The 25028-nt window shown below is 38.8% G+C and overlaps 4 protein-coding genes across 5 annotated transcripts in view; 2 read left to right on the forward strand and 2 right to left on the reverse strand.

Moving 5' to 3' along the window:
* Nucleotides 1–8862, reverse strand: part of LOC134866874 (obg-like ATPase 1) — a 37732-nt gene extending 28870 nt beyond the window's left edge. Inside the window, exons 1-4 of the mRNA XM_063887062.1 lie at nucleotides 8713–8862; nucleotides 8513–8604; nucleotides 4609–4752; nucleotides 3676–3803 (exon numbers count right to left, since the gene is read on the reverse strand). Of these exons, the coding sequence (XP_063743132.1) occupies nucleotides 3676–3803; nucleotides 4609–4752; nucleotides 8513–8604; nucleotides 8713–8727 (379 nt within the window). The 5' untranslated portion in view covers nucleotides 8728–8862. The remainder of the gene's footprint in view (nucleotides 1–3675; nucleotides 3804–4608; nucleotides 4753–8512; nucleotides 8605–8712) is intronic.
* Nucleotides 8863–11904: 3042 nt separating this feature from the next.
* sp9 (sp9 transcription factor) lies at nucleotides 11905–14315 on the forward strand. The gene is made up of 2 exons (XM_063887061.1): nucleotides 11905–12041; nucleotides 12569–14315. Exons 1-2 carry the CDS (start codon nucleotides 12021–12023, stop codon nucleotides 13865–13867), a joined length of 1320 nt encoding a protein of 439 aa, XP_063743131.1. The 5' UTR covers nucleotides 11905–12020; the 3' UTR covers nucleotides 13868–14315.
* Nucleotides 14316–15908: 1593 nt separating this feature from the next.
* Nucleotides 15909–21833, reverse strand: cir1 (corepressor interacting with RBPJ, CIR1). The gene is made up of 10 exons (XM_063887861.1): nucleotides 21284–21833; nucleotides 20105–20199; nucleotides 19800–19873; nucleotides 19671–19684; nucleotides 19488–19540; nucleotides 19339–19387; nucleotides 18849–18969; nucleotides 17926–18032; nucleotides 17439–17524; nucleotides 15909–17104 (listed from the first exon to the last, which is right to left on the reverse strand). Exons 1-10 carry the CDS (start codon nucleotides 21353–21355, stop codon nucleotides 16387–16389), a joined length of 1389 nt encoding a protein of 462 aa, XP_063743931.1. The 5' UTR covers nucleotides 21356–21833; the 3' UTR covers nucleotides 15909–16386.
* Nucleotides 21819–25015, forward strand: scrn3 (secernin 3). 2 transcript variants are annotated; one of them, XM_063887863.1, is made up of 8 exons: nucleotides 21819–21955; nucleotides 22186–22358; nucleotides 22491–22672; nucleotides 22819–23018; nucleotides 23856–24068; nucleotides 24164–24326; nucleotides 24424–24613; nucleotides 24712–25015. In XM_063887863.1, the coding sequence occupies exons 2-8, from the start codon at nucleotides 22203–22205 to the stop codon at nucleotides 24871–24873; spliced, it is 1266 nt and encodes a 421-aa protein (XP_063743933.1). In that variant the 5' UTR covers nucleotides 21819–21955; nucleotides 22186–22202; the 3' UTR covers nucleotides 24874–25015. The 2 variants fall into 2 exon arrangements, with proteins under 2 accessions (XP_063743933.1, XP_063743934.1); XM_063887864.1 differs by having other exon boundaries at nucleotides 21863–21921.
* Nucleotides 25016–25028: the final 13 nt, after the last annotated feature.

Below are 25028 nucleotides of genomic sequence, written 5' to 3' on the forward strand. Positions count from 1 at the left end.
TTGTTAACATTTTTAGTTGCAGCGAACAATCAATACTTGAGTTTGTTAATAATAATGCACAGAAGTAAAGCATGATGTCTATATTTATCATTAGCTGGAAAATACAAACATTTCATATATCCATAAGGCTCGCTGCCAACCATTTTACGAGGGTGTTTTCCAGGTATCCAAGACTGCAAAATAACTAAAGAGCTAAACAGGTAGCTCATTGGCTTTGTTTCTTTAGATGCTGTTTATGCCGCTGTAACTACAGTTGCTTTAACCATAAGTCTTGGTTTATATTGCAGCTACGGAGAAAGTATTTCCTGAATCTTCAGTCACCGCTACCATCTAAGGTTCTATAAGATTTAGTACTCACAGGAAAAAGTAATGTACTACCAACACTGAATAACAATAAAACCCTTATCCCACCAAATCCTTGCATTTCAGAATCTGGGCCCTTTTTATTAAACGCCTTAATCAACGAACTGATCGACAAGTTAATAAATGAATGAAGCGATGTAAGATATTAACTGCTCTGGAGCAAATATCTGTCACAGTACACTTACATAACTTGTAAGTTTTAATAGCTTATTTTAGCAATGTAATTTAATGATTCCTTCAGAAATTATTACAGATTTGCTGAAAGCTAGCAAGCTAACGAAGCTAACCTAGTCCTTTCAAATAAACTGACTAAACACGTACAATTATGAAACAGTCTAACTTTGCGACGGGTTTGGGCACCTTTATAGTATTATTTCTCCACTGTTTTATAAAAAAGAGCCTTTACTTAAACAGGAGTTCAGGTGCTAAATGCATGAACACAGTGAGTTGAGCGTCCACGCCAAAAATAACAACTACTTTCCAGTACACTACCCACAACCACAGCCAGTCCTTAAAGAATAAACGTGCTACACCACAGTATCTTAAGGCTAGATTCTTACTGAGTGTCATGCAACCGTAAATAAGTCGTCATTAGAAGAGAACCAGAGCATTCCTGCAGCGATGAGGGGGACACTGGGTGAGCATTCAAACATCTAATTGCTGGAAACCAAACATCTGGGAATAAGGCCAGGTGAGCTGGCAGAGTTGCTAGCGGGGAACAGAGAGCAGATGAAGTAGAACATGTCTGCATCTTGTCTCAGACCGCGAGGATCCCGCCGCGTTCCAGTCACTGCAGAAGCACTGGGAACACTTAGCCTGCAAACCATTTGTTATGAGGCCAGGGAACACCAGCCATTCAGCAGAATCAGCTTTCAGGATGTCATCAAGCACCTTAACAGTACTGGGGAGGTATTGTTGAAAGTCAATCCACTGTTTACACAGGCTTTTCAAAATCATTAGGGGTTGAAAAATATTCATAACGTGCACACTGCTGGTGGAATTTAAAGACACCAAGAGGAAAATTAAATACGACCCTCACTGGAGACAGTTTAATCTTTTCAAAAGATGCTTATTCACTCTCTGGTAACTCTAAAATAATGTCATACAGAAAAATGGCAGAAAATAAATGCTGAGTCTAAAATAAAACATGACCTCCCCTCTTCATCAGGCTCAGTTCAATTTTTTGTGTCTTCATTTTAGAAAAGCAATCGATGTTTAATAACACTAAAGCTGAGCATCTCCTAGTAGTGACTTTAAAAGCCCCTCTGTTAATTCCAAGTCAAAAACATATATACCACTCCAGAATTCAAAAGTGTGATCCCCCACAACAAGCTATATAAAAGCAGCGGCTTCAACATTGCAGTCTGCCAGTCACCAGATAGATATAATTACAAAACAAAACCAGCTATGTTTAATGGTTAACTTGTGAAACATACCACATAGTTTCCAAGGACCTCACAAGAGTGGAAACAATGGCTAGCCATAGCAGATAGATGTAAATACGCACACAGAAGAGGCTTTCGATCTTCCTATTTATGATTGTTGAGGATGTTTGTCTTCTTTGTGTCAGCAGAAACAAAAGACTTGGTTTTGGGAGAGGATCTTGCATTCACATTTGGCCCATATCGAAGGAACTGTGGGTGTTTTAAACCATGTACATAAGGATATTTAAAATATAACCCACATACTGTAAGTAACAATAATGTATATATCACATTGGGTGAATTAATGTTTCAAAATGTGGGCACACAAGCAAAACAAAGAAATTATATTCTGTAATTTTAAATGTGAAAAACTTAAGGTTAAGAACATTTAATGAACTGTATTTTCTTAATTGTCAAATCTGATAAAGGACCAAACTGATGCTACTAATTGCATGAGTGTGACAAAGGTGTATTCCCTGTGCTATCTACCTCTATGGTTGCCCAAAAACTATTAAACATATCAGTCAGCTAATGAGGTAATCCGTAATACTCTGCCCTGTGGCTGTAAATACTACAGTGCAACAAATGGGTATTAATCCGCAGCTGAAAATAGTCCCTCACAAATATATTACTTAAGCTTGTTTAAGACACGTTTTTCTTTATTTGTTTGCACTACAGTGCTAAGCTGTTGTGGGAAATAGAATTTAAAAAAACAACAAACCCTATATATTAATGACCCGTTTCACAACCACAAACAGGCTAAGGAAAGCTAGCCCATTAAAATAAGGACTAAGAAATTGTTGGTTTTGATGTAAAATAATATCAGCTTGTTTTTTAACTTAAGTTAAGCCAAAAGTCATAATAAAAACTGAACTGACAACAGACCTTTCTATCTCAATTGACATGTCTTGTCCCCTCTGTAAATCATTACTAAGTCTTACAGTGGGTGGTCTGCCAGTTCCACTTCTCACAAACTACAGAGTCAGAGGCTATTTGAAATCTGCTGGAACAAAAGTAATACACTTGTCTGTGATACATAGGAACAATTTAGGAACAATATAGCAAAATGGTCTTAATCTTAACCCTTTCTATGTGGATGCTCCAGGTCTGCTACCACCGTCTCTCTAATCAGAGCTCCTTTCACACATAGGGAAAGTCAATAGCAGCATACAATCAGTAAACCATTTCAGCTATTTTTACAGGGGACTTTGCATTCGGTGCAATTCACTTCATTATTAGACAGTTAATTGTTTCACACAAAGACCATCTCAGAGACACAGAGGAAGTGGAGGGACACCTGGGAAGTGATTTGAGATCTGTCGCACTCCTGGGAATAACATGCTGAGCTAATCACATCTGTACATTCAGGAAGTCACAGAGGACATTTTAAATCATTACATATAAACATTATTTGTATTAATATTCCAACTGTTATTGTTGTCAATAGTATTTGAAGGGGCATTAGTGTTTACTATATATTAAAAGCTACTTGTTATTAGATCTGTATGCAGTGTGTATAAAAAACCTCATAGTATGTTCATGAATAACTTACCTACCTCCACCATACTCAACCTTAACCAAAAATGGCATTAGGAATCATACTATGTCATGTGGTACTCCTTCTTGTGTCCTTAATTGTGTGAAGCCTAAACTAGACACAGACCCTTTAACTTTTATGGTTCTCACTCTTAATCTTGAGTGGTATGTTGATGCACCACATAAGATGTCCTGGGACATTGTCTTGCTATCATATGGCACAACTAAGGCCTATGCTTTCAATAAGATGATACTGATGCTATATATTGGGACTAAATGTTGCCAACAGCTTTAGTTACAGTAGAAATTACAGTGCTTCGCTGAACAGAGCAACCCTCAACCTGTGACTCACGTGTCAAGTGAAAGATGCCATCACAGGCGCTGATGTGGGACAGGAAGGCATTTCCCAGGCCTTGACCAGCATGAGCGCCTTTCACCAGGCCAGCAATGTCAACAACATTCAGGAAAGCTGGAACTTTGCTGCAACCAAGGAAGTAAAAGGAAAAAGGTCAGAATTGAAATATCATCAATATTACTTTGAATACAAATAAAGCTCCCTCATTGTGCTTTACTCCAATAGATTCAAGATTACACTCACCTTCCTATAGTCACATCAAATTACAATCACAAAACATGGCATAGAGTTGAGTAAACACAAAAATAAAGCCTTAACATAGTGTAAACATCCTTAAAGATGAGGCTCGTTTTAGATTTGTCTTTATTGCAAACAAACCCCATATGAAAGAAGACAACAATGTGATTATCCATCTCTAAATAATTTACAACTGAGAGGTTTTTATTTGTCATTGTTCCTGGTGTATTTACCTATGAGTAGCAGTGGAATCTGTTCTGCATGTATTTAAGTTGCAGCATAAGTAAAGAGGAACTGATTTTGAGCCTGTTATTGAGATACATACTGCTCTTTGAAAAGCAGCGTTGTGACTAAAACTCATGCAGTGAAATTCTCTGTGCTATTCAACATACCAATTCTTGTCAATCAAAAAGGGATATCTCGCTAGTACTTTGTCAGTATAGCCAGCAAATCTGAATTCCGCCTGCTTTAACAGCCTCTATAAATGTGTATGATAACCAGGTGTTGGAGGTTCAGATGCTTCTGCTTTTTCCTTAACAGAAAACCTTGAAGTAGAGCAGCAATCATACATCATACAGAACTGGCAGCTACATGTCAACAACATTGTTATGTTTTCTCATACCTATTGCAAGAAGACCGTCAGCGACTACAGATCTGAAGTGTGAATAATAGGTGAACGATGAGACCCCATACCTGGGAGGTTTGTGGAATTGGCAGAGGAAATCATAGCGTTCATCTGGAATGGGCACTCTGCTTTCATTTGGGTCAATGGTGCAGAAGGGGAAATTTTCTGCTGCAGCCTGACTCTTTGTCAACACGTTGAAAAAGGTTGACTTCCTGAAAATAAAAACAGCAGTGAGGTCAATCCATCTCAAAGTGCTGGTGTGCAGAACCTCATGGTTCGACTGCATGAAACTGGAAGAGTTCAGTAAATTATTAAAGGCTCTTTTTATTTTTCGGAACATGGAACAAAAAAAACAAAAGGTTACTCTTATAGTGATAGAGTATTTGAGCGTTTGATTCAAAAATGCTATATGAAATACTTCGCCCAATTACAAGGTCAGATAATCCCATAATAGATCAATTGTAGGTGGAATCGAGGGGCAAATTACATTTCTGATAGATCTCAGGCGTTGAAAGGGATCAGCCAAAAGCCGCCCCATGTTGTGATCACAAAGAGATTTATTTTCTCTGTCACAAGCAGATCAAGTGTACTTCAAAATCTATAGACAATGGCAAGAGTCTACGAGTAATAATGGCATGGCAGTTAACTATAATCCAGGACTTTCCATTTGTATCCCCTCATTGGGGGAAATGATTGTTTGCTAAATCCTATATGAAATTGCTCAGGGTTGTTAAAGCGCATGCATTAATTGCTTATGTATACCTAAATTGTTTTTTAAACATATTCAAAGGATATTTTCGGGTCTCCTTGGGTTGGAAAAAGAAAGGAAATCCACAGTAACATTACCACCATCATCACGTTTAAAAATGTTAATGAAATAAATCATTACAATTTGGAGTGTAAACGCTGGTCCATGAGAATGGTGATGTGTGTTTGCAGCCAGGCTGTTTTTCCACTTGTGGTAGTGGTAGGAACTTAACTCTTATAAGGTTTATCCAAAATATTAGTGCAAGATTAAGAGCAAAATGCAAAGAAGAGAACAGAAAAGAACAGAACAGAACAGAACAGAAAAGAAGAGAAGAGAAGAGGAAAACAATGAGGAACAAGAGAACAGTCATGGCACATACTATTCAAATATGAGATTTGCAAATAAGACATATTTGCTTACATAATGTCTGTAGTGCTACACAATATGTATCTGTGTTATCTCTATGTGATATCTCTTCCTTACCCCTATGCTCTAATAAAAGACAGGACACTTGTTATATACTGTAGATGATATTTGTATTCACAACAGAAGATCTTATTTCTGGTTGAATAGCTTGTTTGTCTTAATCAATTAGTTTGGTGCAAGTTGTTTAATCCAATGTAAAAAACGCAGGGAAATCAAGGAGCTAAATGTATGAAAAATAAAAAATATTTTGTTTGGAACAATTCATTAATATCTAGTGTATATACAGTATGTTCATGAGCAAATGTTGGTCTATCCACTTTTTTAAGCATATAATTGGAGCATTTGGGACCTTTAAGAAATGACTAAGAGGTTCAGTGTTTCTTAATTTCCATCTGGTACATAAAACATAAAGACATGACAAGCATAATAAATCACACAGAGCAGACTGGGATGATGCACTGTAGTCAAAAGGCAGGGACCCTTTCAATTAAGTTCAGCAGCTGACCTGAGGGAGTGTTTTAAGAATGACTCACAATGAGCCAGTTAAGCCATATACTGTGCATACTTGTCAGTGTGTCACAATAGTATGTTAAATGCACAAGAAAGACTAAACATTTTTGTGCTTTTGAGCAAAAAGACCAAATGTGCTGGTCTCTTTGGTGGAATAGCTGTGAGATTGGCTGAATCACACTCTCAAGTTTCCCATGTGTGTGAAGAACGGTCAGATACGCCCAACTAACAGCAGGCTGGCATTCAAACATGGTTCATTCATGAAGAAACCACAGGCGGGTTGACGAGTTGCACTTTGACTTAAATGAGGTATGGCAGGCCACAACCTCAATGAGTTCTTCTTCTTATACCAGAAAGAAATTGTGGTTTTGCTGGGTTTAGAAAAGAAAACACTGGACTCGAGGGGCTTGGATCTCTGTGCTCCAACATCCAACAAACAGCTTAGTGAAGAGGCTGCATGTAAAGAAGCAGAAACATCTCAAAAAAGGGATTCTATATAAAGTGTTTATTCTCCGTTCTCCATATCCAGTACCTGAATATATAATGAATTGAGTCTTGTAAAAAATACCCTCACACTTTATACAGTTTATTTGAAATAACATGAGCTTTCTTTCCCTTCATAACTTGCAATTTTTAGCCCTTATAAAAGTTTTAAGGCCACTTGAAAACAACCGTTCTGACGTTTTAAGAAGCTGCAGAAAGATGAGAACCTGTCAGCTGAGCACAAGATGACCTATCACTGCAGCCCTGTCTGTAGCTCAAAGGGGGCTACATGTAGGGCCTGCCCTGTCATTACACTCTGTCACTGGTGCTGCTGAAGGTCCTGGTAGATGCTGACAAGGTGAATTTGTCTGACCAGGTCTGACATGCAGACAGTGTGTCGGTCTCCTAAAACACACTCTGAGCATGCAGTACAGATTCATGTCAAGTTGCCCCCCTTATGGATCAAAATCACAGGAAGAGTAACTCTTTTACCAGGTTCATATAAGGGGAAATATTCCAAAACTACCTCGCATCCTTTTCCTCCTTTAAATCAAGTTACTGTGTTTGATTCAATTATTACTGAAATAATTGCTGCACCTATTTAAGACCAGTACTTTAAGACATTAGAGCATATTTGCACATTAGAACTAAACATTTAGAAATACCACAACAGAAAATGTTTATGATGTTGATGCCCATAATCAATGTACAATTTGATGCAGGTGTAATAGTATCTGAGTGATTAAAGCAAAGTGTTTGGTAAATTCAACTAACAAGGGAATTTTATCATTTTTTCACAACATGTGTTCCACAAATTATAGTAAATATGGCCTGCAAGGTGCCCCATTTTACTGAGAGTCCTGTGTTTGTGTTCACTTTGTGATATGGTTCCTTGGATTTTCTCTTCCACTTTAAAGCCATGCAGGTCAGGTGAAACTCGCATGGCAAAACATTACCAGACATGTCACTGAAAGTGAATGTGTGAGTATGCAATTTACCTGAGATCTGGATACACTGACCTTTAACCGGTGCATATGTGATAAGTAGGTATTTGAAATGAACGGACAAAAGGTTTTATCAATACTTTTCATTCACTTAACGTTATTTTCTAGCAGTGTGGTAGGTACATTAGTGCATCTTCTTTTTTATTTACAAATGTAGGTAAATCATGACGCATGCTCAGCAATAGGATGTCATACAGAAATACACTATTCTCTCTTACTAAGACCACACTGCTTGAATATTAAAACCCATTTTAATCAATCCTAAACAGGACATACATCAGTATATTGTGTAATATTGAGTATATGTTCAGGTTTTTGACATTATTTAACGCTTAAGTGTTAGAGGTACACCCTCTACCTTAAAATTTATCTGCTTTAACACCTATAAAAAGTTAATGTTTAAAGCATTATGTGAAAGTTTTTTAAGAAACACTGAAAATACGCCAATGGGCAGTTGCCTCTCTGGCTATTGTGAACATCTAAAGTTATAAACATCAAGATAAATGCTGTGTAGCTTGTTTCGATATAAAGTTATACACAAGGTGTGAAAGCTCCTTGTGAAGAAATGTGAACAACTCAAAGTTGTGTATATATGTGAAATTCAAACTGTTTTTATTTAATATCTGCTCTTAAATCATGCAATCTACTGTACTCAGCTTACATGCTGCCTTTCATGCATTTATATTTATGGCATCATGGGAGGCAGACATAGTTCAGATGTGGACAGAGCACATGCTGTTGCGTGCTGTGTTAATTTGGAGAAGGCAACACTATCTATGTAAATAAAAACGTGTTACTTACCCAATATTAGGCAGGCCAACAATTCCTATTTTCAATGAAGTGCCAAACCTTCCGATCAGTGGCAGCGGCTTTGCTTCATTCCCTCCCTTTCCCTGATAAAGGCAACGTGGAGAAGTCAGCTGTCAGAACCAGCCAAACACCATTACATAATCCACAATGCATGCTCATTTTTTAATGGCGCTATTCTGCATAACCTGCACCTTCTTTGGAGCCATTTTCCACTGTTAGGTTTCTGCTGACTTCCACAACAGCTCGCCAACTCAGATAAAATAACAACACATTTACACAAAATGTGCCAAGCTAAGTCTTCAAATGTAACCAGCCGAGGTGCTGGCTCGCCCACATTAAAAATAGGACATGCAGGTTCTGGAAATGGAAGTTGACACTGTATGCTGGCATGATGACCTGTGCTTCCAAATTTAGCTGTTGATTTTATCAATGCAGTTTGATGAGCTGCTGTGAGACCAACCTTAAATAGAACTGTTGGCTGAAATGTGTCTGTATTGAAAGTGTAGTTAATCTTCAACAGAGGCTTGACTGGGTTGTCAACAGCTCTGCCTGCTTTCAATTAACATTTGAATCGTCTTGACAGCCGTGTTACTGAAGACATCCACCAGTTTATCCCTTTGCTGGCAGGTCCAAGCAATTTGGCCATTTCCCTTTCTTTTATACCTTATTGACTTCCTACAGCAATACATCTTCTCATCAAGCAATTTATTTCACAGTGCACTTTAATGTATATCAATTATTTTCCAGTGCTTTTGTCTCTATTCACCTGCCAACAAACTAAACAATGACCTGTGCAAACTCATGGTAAATCAGACATAGTCATTTAAAGGTTCAACCCAAAAGAAAATATTGACAAAATACTCATACTTGTGCAATTGAATGAGCTTCCTCTGATCATATAAGTGTAATTTTCATACAGCACTGTACAGCTTTAGCGCCACAGAAATAAAGTAAAACATCCTTATTGTTTCCACCAACCCCCCTTTAAGAGAAACAGGTGTAGCCACATGAGCATACCAAATTACCACAATTAGTTAAATGTCCTCAAATAAACTTCCCTCAGCAGAAATACAAATTAAAGCCCACAGGGGCACAACCAAAAACCATTGCCCAATCCAGCAACCTGTCTGGTTTAACATGCTGAAAATGAGGCTCTAATAATCTGGGTTTGAGGCAAGTGAGGCTGGCTTTGTAGGAAGAATTCAAATGAATAGGTCTGAATTAATCATTTATCTTTTGTTGATGGATGCACCCCCACTTAGACTCATCACAATAGATGCAGAGCGTTTTGTTCGACCAAATAAATCATTCCCATTGTTTAAGGTACATTGATCAATCTAATGGCTTGTAATAGGCTCCTAATTGCCACAGAGAAGTGCTCACGAATAGAGTCCAGGATTACAGATGCAACTCAAAAATCTAACTTGAATGACAAGGCAGGATCATGTTCTCCTCTTTTGTCTCAAGTAGACATCGTCAGAAAAATCACTACTCTTTTATTCTGATAGGTTAATGTGACAAACACATTTTCCTGTAAATAAATGTAATGCTATGCATGTAAAATACATTTATTGATGCATTAATATCCGAGATTAATGGCGATTTCTTTGTTAGGAACATAATTAGAATCATAACGGTGATGCTTCCTCCTATTATGATATATGACACAGACAATCATGAACACGTGAATTAACATGTCAACAAACGGATATAATATCTGTGTTATCATTGAGACTAAAATCGGGGACATCATGTTACATTTTTAATAATTGTTATAATAATGTGATGTTTTAATATAAATTAAGTACAATGAAAAAATGCCCCTTTACATGCAGCGTGTATTTTCATTTTGCCGCTCCGATTAATTTAACATCTCCTGCAACAATTCACTTTATTTATGTATAATAGACATTTAAAACCGTTAACAGCCAATTGTCAAGATTGCAAAAAATATAAAATTGTCATTACAATGCGCAATATTTGATGAGGCTGATTTTAATTCACCCTTTAAAAGGTGGTGGTTTGAAAGCAAAAGAAACAAATTGCACCTGTGTTGACTGCATTCATACTCTATAATGGAGCATTATTTGCCCGTTTTGAATACTATAATGCACATCGTTCAGTCAAGCCTTTCTCTGGAAAATTGCTTTAACTTTTAGAGGGATGATGGTTCACGTCAGAGGACGTCAATTTTACATTATGTCATTATCCTGTGCGTTTTAACAAGCTATGTGGTATACGGAGAACATAAGTAGTTTAGACGAATTGTTGGAAAACGGCAGTCTCTTAATCGTCTAAAATGTAGGAAGTGAGTGATTAGAGTGGCATTACATTTTATTTATCGGATGAGAGTCGGACACCGTGCAAAAGCAGTTTAATGGAGATGAGTGGCGGCCTTACATAAGGCATCACCTGCGAGCTGAAACTTGTTCCGCTTAAAACACAATTGTCTTTAAGTTAAAACATCTACTACAAGCGCTGATCAAGCAAGCTGTCATTTTTAATTAACCCCTCACCTGCACTGGCCCAACAAGTAAGCAGAGGGGGGGGGGGACGCGCGCACGGAACGAACACATGCACGAGCACTAATGCGCGAATAATTGTCTGGAAGTAAACAAATTGTAGGATTGTTGATCAATTACAAGTGATTAGGTTATTTTCCTTCGTGTGTTCAGACCAAACGTTTCATTCAGTCAGCTCATTAATGATCGCCTGGCGCTTGGAGAAAAGGTCCCTGCTGTTTCAGGCATGTTTCTGGACTTCTCCACTAAACTTCACCGGTGATTTTGCAATATGAACACCGGCACCCGTCGATTAAGATACATAACAGTATTTGTTTACACCCGAGCATAGACTGTGCGGTGCCAAACACACTGCAGCATGTCTACACACACTGTTCTGATAAAGTCATCAGCAACGGCAGCGTCCCTCACATTGTTCAGGATACTATGTGCTTGAATAGCAACACTTTCTCAATGACGTGTTGCGCATGATCTGAATATTGAAAATCAGACGGGAAACCTGGAAGAACACAGTGTCACCACAACCTACAAATGCTTTAAAATAAGTGAAAAGCTTACCTCTTGGAGAACTGACGTGTGAACTCAATTCTGCAATGAAAGGAGACATTGAGCCTTCGTGAGAATACATAAAAATAACTGTATGCATTAAAAAAAAATACCAAATCGTGTCTTGTATGACAGTCTGAGCAGAGGCTGCACAACAGATGATTGACGGCGGGGGTTTTGGTGTTTCTGTCTGCGGTCGAGTCTCTGATTGGCTGCCATCATCCCCAGCCATGAATGCTGCTCTACGATTGGCTGCCCGTCTTCGCCAGCTGTACTTCAAAGAACACGCTCTCTACAACTAGGTAGTGTTGGGAGCTGCGAGCCAAGAGAGAAACCGTGTGACCTGAGTCAAACACGGTGAGTCTGAATCAAATTGGAGCGTACAGCATTAAAAATCGCGAAAAACTCTCATCACAGCACAGACCCTGGATATGGCAACGTCTATACTTGGGGTGAGTCTGACTTTGTATTTATTTGCAAAAGTTGTGCGTAAAGTTATTGTAGACCACTCTCTTCTTTAACTGCAAGTGCTTGCTGCTTACATACACATGCTTGCTTTCAAGTGTGCAGTAATGATCTCCAACTGTGTTATTTACTCGTTAATTATTATTAAAAATAAACAGTAACACACCGATAAAGACGTGTAGGTTTCTGTTTTATTGTGTTATTTTAAGTGTACACTCACAGCAGATATCTGACGAAGTTAGTATACTGAGCAAGTTTTAAAAAATGTAAATCATTATTTCGTGAACGTTAGCCTGTTTGTTATTTATGGATTGTTGAAATACGATTCTCCTCTCGCTCCAAAACACGTATTTCAAGCCAAACTATACTGTTATGATGTTGCTATGATGTATTTGTTTAAATCATATTGTTTGGAAAAAGTAATCCGCTCAACATAGTTGGGTTAAAAACAAAAACATTTCAGCAATATATGTTGTTGCCCGTTTTAAAGTCCAACTTGTGTGTGTGTTTACAGGAAGAGCCACGGTTTGGAACTACGCCTCTAGCAATGCTGGCTGCAACTTGCAACAAAATTGGTAACACCAGTCCTCTTACAACTTTACCTGACTCGAGCGCTTTCTCAAAAGGTGGATTTCATCCGTGGAAGAGATCTTCCTCCAGCTGCAACTTGGGATCCAGTCTGCCCGGTTTCACAGTAGCAACAAGCCGCGCGTCGTCAGGACTAACACCGGGCAGTGGCGGAGGCAACAGTGCCTTCTGCTTAGCCTCCACCTCCCCAACCTCCTCTGCGTTTTCCACAGACTACAGTGGTCTGTTCTCCAACTCTGCCAGCGTCACATCCCAAGAGTCTGGACAGTCAGCGTTTATCTCCAAAGTCCACACATCAGCAGAAACTCTTTACCCGCGGGTGGGGATGGCGCACCCCTATGAGTCTTGGTACAAGTCCGGTTTCCACTCGACCATCTCTGGCGAAGTTGCAAACGGTGCGTCCTCGTGGTGGGATGTCCACACTAACCCCGGGTCGTGGCTTGATGTTCAGAATCCTGCAGGCACCCTCCAGACCTCACTGCACACCGGGACACCTCAAACCATCCACTCCCAGCTGAGTGGCTACAACCCGGACTTCTCCTCGCTGACGCACTCAGCGTTCAGCTCCACAGGAATCAGCCCCACCGCGTCCCACCTCCTGTCCACCGGGCAGCACCTGTTAACACAGGACGGGTTCAAAACCGTCATCCCCACTTACACAGACGCTTCTGCTACCAACGCCATGATTTCTGGGGGCAGTTCAGGAATAAGTAGCTCCTCAAGGTCGTCCCGGCGGTACTCCGGCAGAGCAACATGTGACTGTCCGAACTGCCAGGAGGCTGAGCGGCTGGGACCCGCCGGGGCCAGCCTGCGCAGAAAGGGACTCCACAGCTGCCACATTCCCGGCTGCGGTAAAGTGTACGGTAAGACGTCTCACCTCAAAGCGCATTTGAGATGGCACACCGGCGAGCGGCCTTTTGTCTGCAACTGGCTTTTCTGTGGCAAAAGGTTCACTCGATCCGATGAGCTCCAAAGACACCTCCGTACACACACCGGCGAAAAAAGGTTTGCTTGCCCGGTGTGCAACAAGCGCTTTATGCGGAGTGACCATTTGAGCAAGCACATCAAAACGCACACGGCCGGTGGAGGAAGCAAAAAGGGAAGCGACAGTGACACCGACACCAGTAACCTGGAGACCCCGAGGTCCGAGTCCCCAGAACTTATTATGGAGGGGGTGAATCCCAGAATCACTGTTAAGGATCAATCTCCTCACGACGAGCCCTAATGAGGCTTCACCCAAAAAATACAGATTGAAAAATGCACAGCATTGAAAAACGGGTCTTATTTGAAAGACAATAAAAAGGAGAAAATATTCCAAGAGGAGATTGCAAAGTCTAAAACATATATTCTCCACAGACGTTTCATTCGTAAATCCATCAAAACAAAACAGTGCTTTACTGTAAGCCTCTTGGGATTTTTAGGGGCAACTTGAAAACGAAATGGATGTTTGGTAAGGGTGAGCGAAACCTGTTGAACTTTGGTTGGACAATGTGAGTTACACCTTGTATATTGACAACTAAACTATATGTGTTATCTTCATGTAAATGTTAGGCTATGATTGTTTTATTCGTGTTGGTATCCTGGAAATCGGGGAGTTTACTTTCGACGCACTTTGTGGATATGTATGTACACAGCTTTTTCAACTTTGGTTAACCATTTTATTTCTTTGCTAAAAAAATATCTATATATAAATGTTTACCTGTATAAAGTCACACGTATAAGACTTTCATTTTATCGTAATTAAAACATCTTTAAAAAAGTCTGAAATTGTGTGATGTAGATTTTATATATCTTTGTTTAATTACTCTTGTCAGGGGTTTATTTTTTTTAATGGGTTAATTTAATTTTAAAATGTATTTTTAAACGTGAGTTTTGCTCATTTACTATTATTCTTAAAATCACCCAAAACACCTTGAATTTCAGTATTTCCCCTATGGAATAAATCAATGTTTAATGCCCCGGAAAAAAACATTTCATGCCCAAATGAAAATCTTGTTAAATGGTATTAATTATGACTTGGAGCACATCGCAGCCCCATGCGTCTTGTATTTGCGATTAGGGATTCGTGTCTTATCAAATATCTAATTAATCTCCGAGACATCTTTTGTTCACTTTCACTTTATCGGGGGGTTTCCGAGGGGGTTTGACGACAAAGGACCCTGAATATTTATTCTAATTGTCCAAATTAACTGCTTTCATTTGCATACCAAACGATGGACCGAGAATACGGATACGGCGTCTTTCTCTTTGCCAGAAGCCACATAGATGTTATGGGAACAGTTTTTAAACTTTAGAAAAAGAAGGGGCAAAGAGTCACATGCAAATGTTTGAATTTAAAATGCTTTTGCACAGAAGTCAAATGGTGCCTGCACGGTATTTGAATATCAGTGGCCCCGTATTGAAAGGGTTCAAGGATGCTGACTTCTTTGTGCTTACCCAGTGCAGCGTCCGACTCTCAAAGAAAAAGCCGGGGAATAATTACAGGGTGAGTCCAGGACAGGGAATACGTCAGGGAACAGCATCTCATCCAGATACCCTCTTTTTTCTGAAGAGGATGTTAAATTGACCAGAAGGCAATAGAGGGAAATTATTTTCATTTCCCCTTTGTGCAACAGCGGCTTGAAGGAAACGGCCAGATAGTGAAAACTAGCAAATTAAATGGACAATTTGAATTTCATCAACAGAAAAAAGCTAAACGCAACACTTCAGAAAAAATGTTGAAATTTAAGTATCAAAATCAAATGAAAAAAATCTGTTTTTTGAGATAAAGAATTGAATTGTTGACACGTTACGAAATGTATTTTGTGTCTCATATTACATTTGTAATTTTAGGACATAAAATAACCGGTAAAAAAACATTTGTCCAATTTAATTAAAGTAAAAACTGTTATTTTAAATGTACAAAGTGTTTATAATATTTAAATATAAAATACTGTTGTGCATTAATAAAAACAAATATAGTTTTCGTTTGCTGAATATACGCTTGATATTTAGACAGAAATAATATTTGTTGTTTGACACCTGCTAAAACCCCAACAGGAAATGGAAATATATATATATAGCTTTATGAAAAACACAAATAGTGTCATTTCACTCAGTGAACCAGGCAAAACAATAAACAATCATTCTAATTATAGTTTCTAATTATAAGTAATAGTAATATGTTGTCGGGAGGTACCCTGAGCTTAAAGGCATTTTACTATTTAGTGGGAATACATTAACAGCAATAAATGAGACTTTCTTTCATCCATTGCACAACAAACGCATTTTGTGGAGAGAATTACAAATTTAATCAGAAAATAAAATATATCAAGCCTTTTTTTTTAGGAATCAACAGCCGTCCATGAACAACATCTTACAATGACGATATTTCCGAAAATGACACAATAATGAATGCAACATAAAAAAAAAACTGGATCTCAGAAAATAGTCTTCCGGTGGCCAACTGATCATGAAAATAAGTCCCATATTTTTCCATCAACGGATCATAGCAGCAAATTGCTTGCAATGGTTATCAATTAATCTAGACTCTTCCATACAACACAAGGGGCAACCGGCTGCATCAAGATATTGTCTGTCCACTGCTTCCCTCTACTGGAGAAAAAAGAAACCTACTGCACATTAAATGCAATTTTTGAAAAGAGAGACACTGTTATATAGTGTTCTCGGTAGTCACACAGTCATCACGAAAAAGGATTCAACTTATTTTGTCCAATAAGGTAAGAAAGGAATACAGCTAAACTGTCAGTGCCTTGTTTTGGCTCGGTCTTGGCTTCTCTCTCTTCTCTCCCTACTCCTGCTTCTCCCCTTGCCATCCCTTTCCTTCTTCATTTCCCTGCTTCTGCTCCTCCCATCTGCTGTTCTGCCTCTCCTTCCGTCTGTGCTGCTTCTGTTCCTCTCAACATCTCTACTGTGACGCCCGTCTTTACCTCTCTCCTCCCTGCCTCTCTCGCGGCTCCTATTTCTGTCCACGGCAGACTTGGAGCTGCTCGGTCTCTGCCTGTCCCTGCTGTTGTGTCTCTTTCTCTCTTGACCTCCCTCCTGCTTGATCTTGTTCTCTGGGATGCGACTACGACTGCTGCTCCTTTCCCTCTCTGTCCTTGTTTGTCTATAATCTCCAGACTTCTCTTCAGGCTGCTTGTGTTCGGCGCGAGGGCTCGGTGACCTGCTTCTGTGAGAGGAGGCCTTCTTCTGACTCTTGACTCGCCGCTCGCTCTTAGAGCTGTTATCCCGACAGGAATCTTTTTTCTTGTTCTTCCTTCTCTTTTGGCTCTTGAACTTGCCATGGCTGTCTGAATCTGAGCCACTATCACTACTGCTGCTACTGCTGCTGCTGCTATCGGAGGAGTCACTCGAGCTGTCACTACTTTCTTGTTTTTTTTTGTGTTTTCTCTTGCTCTTCTTTTTCTGTTTCTTGCTCTTCTTTTTCTTGGCCTTCTGCTTGTCCAGGCGATCAAGTTTTCTGTAAAACAGGATCACAAATGTTCAACATATATTATATAACATATAAAAAATTAAAAGGGGATGAATGTAAAACACTTTATTAAAATAGAAGGCAATGCAACAATGCAGAATAAAAGAAGACTTTCCCTTTTTACACAAGCTTCAAATACATGTTTGATTTGATTTATACAGATCTTTCCATTATTCCATATTAAACAGTGACCTAGTAAATCATCAGATTGTTCTTAATCATGATTTTCCTTTCCATTTACCCTATGAATGAGGCTAACAAATATTCCAACAGTGCTCATTAAAAAGTTAGGATTTGTAAAATGTGCCAAAAATATTTTTACCTGAGGAGCTTTTGTTTTTGCTTGGTTGTCAATGACTTCAGAAATTCCACCTCGGGATCTTCCTCTTCCTCACTGGCAACGTATTCCTATAACAGCACACAGCACATTTAAATAAAAGAACAATGGCTTATAGATAAATATGACACTCAAAAGGAACATTTTCTAAATCTATATTTGAATACATCAGCTGAAAACCTTTTTAACATTATACAATAAATGTATATTATGCAGTTGACTTAAGTTCCCTCATAACTCCATAGCATTCATATATATAAGGACATAGTAAATACGTTGTCTGTCTTTTCTCCCTGAAGGGTAAAGTGTGTGTGTGTGTGTGTGTGTGTGTGTGTGTGTGTGTGTGTGTGTGTGTGTGTGTGTGTGTGTGTGTGTGTGTGTGTGTGTGTGTGTGTGTGTGTGTGTGTGTGTGCGTGTGTGAGAATATATCATCCTACGTGTGCAAAGAGGAGAGTGAAAGACAGACAATTACCTGCGATATATCACAAACAGTAGAATTTCTACCAAGGACACATTTTTTCAGGGCAAACCCACTGTTTCGCATCTCCGCCATTAACTCCGAGGGGTGCATCGACGGACCTGTTAGCACAAATCATAGCGTCAGGGTCCCATTGATGTCAGACTCATGCCAGCCACTATCTCCACAGTGGGAATTTTGGGGGCGGCTTTGTTAACAGAATGGGACATCAAATCAACTCACTCTACTTCCGGCTGAGCAAATCATACAATATCATTCTCTGCCAAAGCAGCAGTTAGGGGAATCAGAATACATAATAATTACTTTTTTTTCTCCCGGCACAGGGGAGGGACCATTACAGCACTCCACCATCAACACCATGCACTGACTGGACTCTCCCAGGGTAAACATTATTTCTTCACTGCGCGACTCGCTGATTGCAGAAGTAAGGATCAGCTCCAGTCTGGGAGCTCGGGCTGAACCCAGAGGGAATGATACAGTGGAGCTGCTGCAAAATCTATGACAGACTGAAGCTCACTCACTCACCACCTCTCACACTGGCTTCTTTTTACATTGTACTACATACAATAATTCTACAGTTTTTTCCCATTGCATAACCAAGACGACCCATGTTTTAGAGGTATATATTTAAGCATGTAAAATAACCACATATTGATAAACTGTTAATGATTATTTTAAGTGATGCATTGATAATGGATCACATAGTTCAATGTTATATTTATAATGTTGACATATGCTTGTATAAATTAATTCATTTTTAATTCCATAGCAACACAATATCTGTTTATAAAATGGTTGATGCTTGTTCAGAGATATCAAAATAACATTTCATTATTTTGATAATCAAAAAGACACTGCAGGACAAGGTGTTTAAAATGTGTGCTTCAGATTTTAGATAATTACTGTCTGTACTCTACCTGCTGCCTCCTCTGGGGCCACAGCGCTGGCATTGATACCCGACAGTCCATAGAGGGGACATTCTCTGTCTGTGTTTACGTGGCCCCATTTGTGACATTTGATGCATCGCACGTTGCGCACCTGGGAAGTTAACAATAACACAAATTATGGAAATGAGAGTAGATGTATGAATAGCTATTTAGAAAAAGCAATTCTCTACATATCCTTTCTAAACATGATGGCATCACCTACGTTAAAGGCTAAATCGATTAGTTTAATGTCAAATGTAACATCTAATTTAAGGATACAGTGGTTACCAAAAATGTTTTTAGCTTTAAACCCTAAAAAACAATTAATTGTCTACGTTTAATACCTAATCACAGGTTACTGCGATATCTTACACAGACATGGGTGACATTTTTATCAACCTGTGTGCACACTAGATTGAACCCCAGTCGGAAATCACAGGTGCAGTCTGTATGCTTAAAATAATTTTAATTCATCACATACCTGGATTCCAAATGGCTGATCTCTAATATTCATGTCATCCTTGGCATATCTACACAAGAAAAGTAAGGATTAAAAAGAATGCAAAAGCTGTCGGAGCGATGGACAATATATCTATCAAATGCAGGTTTGTTTAAAAACAAAATACTTACTTCTCTCTAGGAGCCGTTTTCTGCCACTCAAATTTGTACTCTTCTTCCCCATCCTAAAAAGCAGACACATGTCTTAACCATTTGAGTATGCGACGCCTTTTAGTAATAAATATGTAAAGGAACGCCAACATGCAGAAAAACAAATTGTGGAACTGTATGGATAAATCATTTACTGTACTTTACCTCTTTTGTTTCCTCTTCAGGAGGGAAGACGAGTATGAAAAAAAGCAAAGAGTATTAATAAAGTGTATCATTATTCTCTTAAGAGTCAGGTGTTTGGAATAAGGCTCCTAGGCCTACGTAATCACTCACCTTTGGATGCTCCTGGTGGAGCCTCATACATGAAATTGAGGCCATTTTTAACACGATCATCCCCCATCAACACCCTTGAGGTGATAAAACATGTTATTTTCTGCTTTTGGTGATTTTCAACATTTACAACATGTGACATTAGAGGACGCATTTAGAAAACAATGCTATACAGTCAAAGTCAATAAAAACCATTTACTTAGAAGGACCTTTACATGTTACGTTTTTATCAATAACCCGAAAATAAATGTGATTTAAATCAGTAGGTTATAAGGTGGTTTCAGGTAACAACTATATTTTAATCAAACCTGTTGTTGTAACAGTCCTGTTCCTTCATGTACGCCTGCATAAGATCTTCTTGCTTCTTCTTGTCGAAGGTCAGTTTTTGTTCTGCAATCCATACCTGTAAGATAAGGATGAAATCAAGGATTACTGCACACATCTCCCTACTTCTACATACACTTAAAAAAAGATTTCTAAGTCAGCTGGTTTGCCTGACACACAATACTTGCAAAGGTCAGTTTACTACAAAGAGTAGCCAGCAACAATTTGATAACCAACTCTTTTTGGGGTTGAGATATTTTAAATATTAACACGTCTTGCTGTTATGGTTTATCTTATTTATACATTGAATAAATGTGGGTTCTGGAAAGTTAGTTGAACAAAAGGCAATGTACGGATTCTTCCCTCTGTGTCTTTGTACGCACCACATACATACCAAAGCAATTTCCTCTTATGTGTAAACCTACATGGTAATAAAACCCATTCTGACTTAAACACCAACTTAGGGATACATTTCACACACATTTCAATATTTTACAGATCAAATGATTAATCATCATTGTCACAATCACATTCATCAATAGAGAGAAATCCTTGTGGGTTACAGCTCTAACTAAAACATATAAATGAGCAGAGCATGGAAATACACAATGTATCTTCAAATGCATTTATTTGAAAGGTTTTCGTGAGTATTACCATGGTTAACTCTAGAACTGATTTTCACCACAGGGAGATTAGAGACAATTCTCATTAAAAGTTATCATTAGAATACATCTAGAAAATCTAGAATAGCACTACATATATTGTATATTGAGTAGCAATTACAATCAGCAAAGTAAAAAAAAACAGCAGTCGTCTTGTATGGTCTAGTATCTTTATCTTTTGAACACCACGATAGTAAAGTGGACTAAAGTTACTTTAAGTTAGCGATGTCTTTCTGTACTGTAACGTTTGCTTTACGTTGCCGACAAACAAACAACAACGCGAGCACACAATGTAGACTAGCCATCATATATGGTTTGTATATGATTAACACAGAAACACTACTGAGCGGGAATCATTTTCATCAAACAATTGTTAATGTGGATTATGTTAGCTCAAACTTAGTAGCAAGTGGGGCTAGCACATTACTGGTTAGCATTGCTCGCTAGTTGGCTAACGTCTTCTACCATTAAACTGTAATGCTAACTCTACCTTCCACTCACCTTTTTGATATTTGACTTCGACGCAGGATGAAAATCCTTTTTGCACATGAAATTGGCAAATGACTTCCCCATGGCTGACAATCTGTAATGTCAACTGAGTGGAAATCGAAGCGTTTGTGTTTGCTAACAGTAGCTAGCGTAGCAGCCTCCGAATGCGCATGTAAACAAGTCCGTCTGCATGAAGTCGGTTCTGTGTTGGTGCTACAGGGAGCCGTTGAAAACACAAACGCGTAACGCTTGAAATTAAAGTTATTGGTTAATTAATTATGTTAAAATCCACCATTTCACATCAATTATTTACATTTAACTATAGTGACAATATTTGTAATACATAAACTTCAAAAGCTACATCCTTTTTATTGGGTTTGTCCATGCAATTTGACCTGATATCAAATCTGTTAACAATGATTAACTAAACTAAATAATCTATAGGTTTTAGGAACACCAACTACCATCGTAACAATAAAGGGTAAGGTAAAGACAATCAAAGCTATTATGTAAAAAAAAAAGTAAGGACACCTCACAAATACAAACCTGACTTCAGCTTGGTCACGTGACTGTGTGACTGTTTCCGTGTCAGTAGAATGAGCTCAAATGGAAACCTAAATGAAAATAGAAACTTACAGTGACAGACAGTGGTAAGTAAGACCTCAGACTGGCACACACATACAGGTAAGCTTACCTTGTTGAATGATTAATATAGTTACAACGATTGAAATTGCTCTGCACATTTGTCTGGCTCTCTCAGGTTAACATTAGGTCTAAATCTGATTTAATACTATGGGGTGTTGGCTAATAAATATAGTGCATTAGCTGTTAATGTTAGGCCGTTTAAAATATGTACTTTTAACTACAAATACTACACAGTAAACTATTCAGTTCCTTATGTTTATGACTTTCAGAAAGTTTTTGATTCATTATGCACCCATCCTCCTGTGACACCTTCGTGGCTCTGCCCCCCTCCACTGAGAAACAATGCATCATCTTTGGGAAAAACTCCGACAGGCCTTGTGATGAAGTCCAGGAGGTGGTGTATTTTGCTGACAGAGATTTCGAGGCTGGGGAGAAGGTCGAGGTAGGCAACACACAGACAGATTGTTATTGCCCTCCAACCTTCAATTTCACAATTGCTCACAATGACTGCTCCTTGGTGAAAGTGCCATTGGGTAACCATTAACAGTTTTTCTCTTTTTTCTTTTTCGATCAGTGTACATACATAGAGATTGACCAGGTCGCCCACACTTATGCAGTTGTGTTGAGCAAACCAGCTTGGCTGTGGGGCGCAGAAATGGGCTCAAATGAGCATCAAGTGTGTATTGGAAATGAAGCTGTGTGGGGCAGGGAGAGTGCAGATGGTGACGAAGCTCTTCTCGGCATGGATCTTGTCAGGTAAAGCCCCTGTAAAAGAGTCTGTTGGAAATGCAATAACATCCAGAAACAATTTAGTGTATCCTTGTAGTTTTGAGTTCAGAATACATTTTTGAGAAACACTCAACGACGAATGAAAACATACCTTTGTGACTACAATTCTCAAGGCTTGGACTTGAGAGAGCCGATACAGCTGAGAAAGCTGTGGATGTTATCACTGAGCTGCTGGAGAAATATGGCCAGGGAGGCTCGTGCATGGAGGATGAGGGTAGCTTCACCTACCACAACAGCTTCCTGATCTCTGACAGGAAGGAGGCATGGCTGCTGGAAACATCAGGAAAGCACTGGGCAGCAGAGAAGGTGAAAGGTAATCAGAAAACAAAGAATAACATTTATTGTGATTATCTGTTTATATTCTGTCGGAGAAATGCCAAATATACTGTATGTTTGCAAGTGTCTTTTATAGTTGCAGCTCAAGGAGCCACCATCATCATCCTCATACATGACTTGAACCCTTTTTTACTTTTAGCAGTACAATAACTAACTAATAACAACTACTGAACTGATTTTTTTCTGCCTTTCCTAAAATAACTTCTTCATTTCTAATTTAATGTGAAATTTAAACATTTACACCCAAACCCATGGGCCTACCAAAATAAGTTTGAATGTTGACTTACTTTTATTTATGTAACACTCCAGAATCAACACCTCTGTCAGCACTCCAGCTGGCTCTGCCTGCTTGTTAAACACAGGGCTGGTTGATATCACGTCATGTCATGATTAACTGTCACACTTTGGTAACAATAATTACAATTCTACCTTGTTAAATAAACCTGGGCACAAGATTATCCTTTTTGAAAGTGGAGCTAATATTATTATTAATAATAATCTATCAAATTAAAATGGTAAAACACTTTCCAATGTTCAAATGATTATTCTGTTTGTCATCTACCATCTTGTCCCTATCTGAGTAGCTGCCAATCAATCTTATGATGATCATCATGCCTTCACATTTTTCTGCATTAAAGGCCTTTATTACTTGGATCTTAGTGTTACCATACTCGCAACTAAAGCCAGCTTTAATAGATAAAGAATCATTTGGACACTTATTACTGAGTTTTCTAACACATTACACTACTTAGGTGGCTATCAAATATTGTTAAATTCAAATGTAAGTGCCTCATCCTTTTGTTTGTACTTCTAGGTGGATATCGCAACATCTCAAACAAGTATAGCATAAAAACTAAGATCGACAAGGAACATCCAGAATTGAGGAAATATGCACAGAGCAAGGGCTGGTGGGATGGAAAGACCCAGTTCAACTTTTCCACAGTCTACTCCTTTACCACTACAGCCAGAATAGAAGCTGCTGGGAGCCGATACTGTGAGGGGAAGAAGTTGCTGAAGAAGAGCAACGGTAAGTCACACACACACACTTCACTGTGGAGAATTGAATCAGAAGTTCCAAAAATGTACCACTGTTTATGCACGTGTTTATTTGATCTACTGAAGGTCACATCACTGCTGAGACGATGATGGATATCCTGAGAGATAAAGACAGTGGCATCAACATGGAGGGCATGTTCATGACAACAGGAAGTATGGTGTCTGTGATACCCACGGATCCTACTCTGCCAGGGGTTCACTACCTAACAGCAACTCCAGACCCTGAAAGGTACAGAGCTGGATCACATTTCAGCTGATAAAGCATGCTTTGAAGTCATTTATGAAAAAAGTTGTTGATGATTTTATGTCATTCTTTTGCACAACAGGTCCGTGTTCAAACCTTTCATCTTTGTGAAGAACATTAATGCAACTAACGCACTGAAGGAGACTACTTCTCCCAGTTACGGTGCAGATGACCCTGTCAAGAAGAAACCTCGCTTCCAGAGCAAACCTGACCGCAAACACGAGTTGTTTGTCAAACATGAACTGGTGGCGGCCATCATGGAGTCATTCAAGGTTTATCAACTTAACTCCAGCTCAAATGTTCCTAACTGTTTATTTTTTATGATCAATTTCTTCTGAAATATGTATTAAACAATTGTTTGTGTCTATAGGACAGAGGAAAGAAGATCACAGAAAATATGAGGAAGCTGGAGAAGGAAAAGATGGCAGAGATGGAGGAGATTCTTTCACATGGCATTGAGGAACCAGACTTTTTGGTGAATCTGTTCTCAAACTGTGTTCTGGAGGAGATGACCGTGTACGGCAAGAGCTGAAACCACGAAACAGAACAACAGAGTGACAGTAGCAGCACATGCCTCTGCATTTACCCTTTAATCAGGTATAAAAATAAAATAAATAGAACAAAACTTGAGAAATCAACATTGTTGTACGAAAAGTAAAACAGACTTGGATACCCATGTTGTACGTA

Source organism: Eleginops maclovinus, chromosome 7, assembly GCF_036324505.1.
Source record: "Eleginops maclovinus isolate JMC-PN-2008 ecotype Puerto Natales chromosome 7, JC_Emac_rtc_rv5, whole genome shotgun sequence".
Lineage (NCBI taxonomy): Eukaryota > Metazoa > Chordata > Actinopteri > Perciformes > Eleginopidae > Eleginops > Eleginops maclovinus.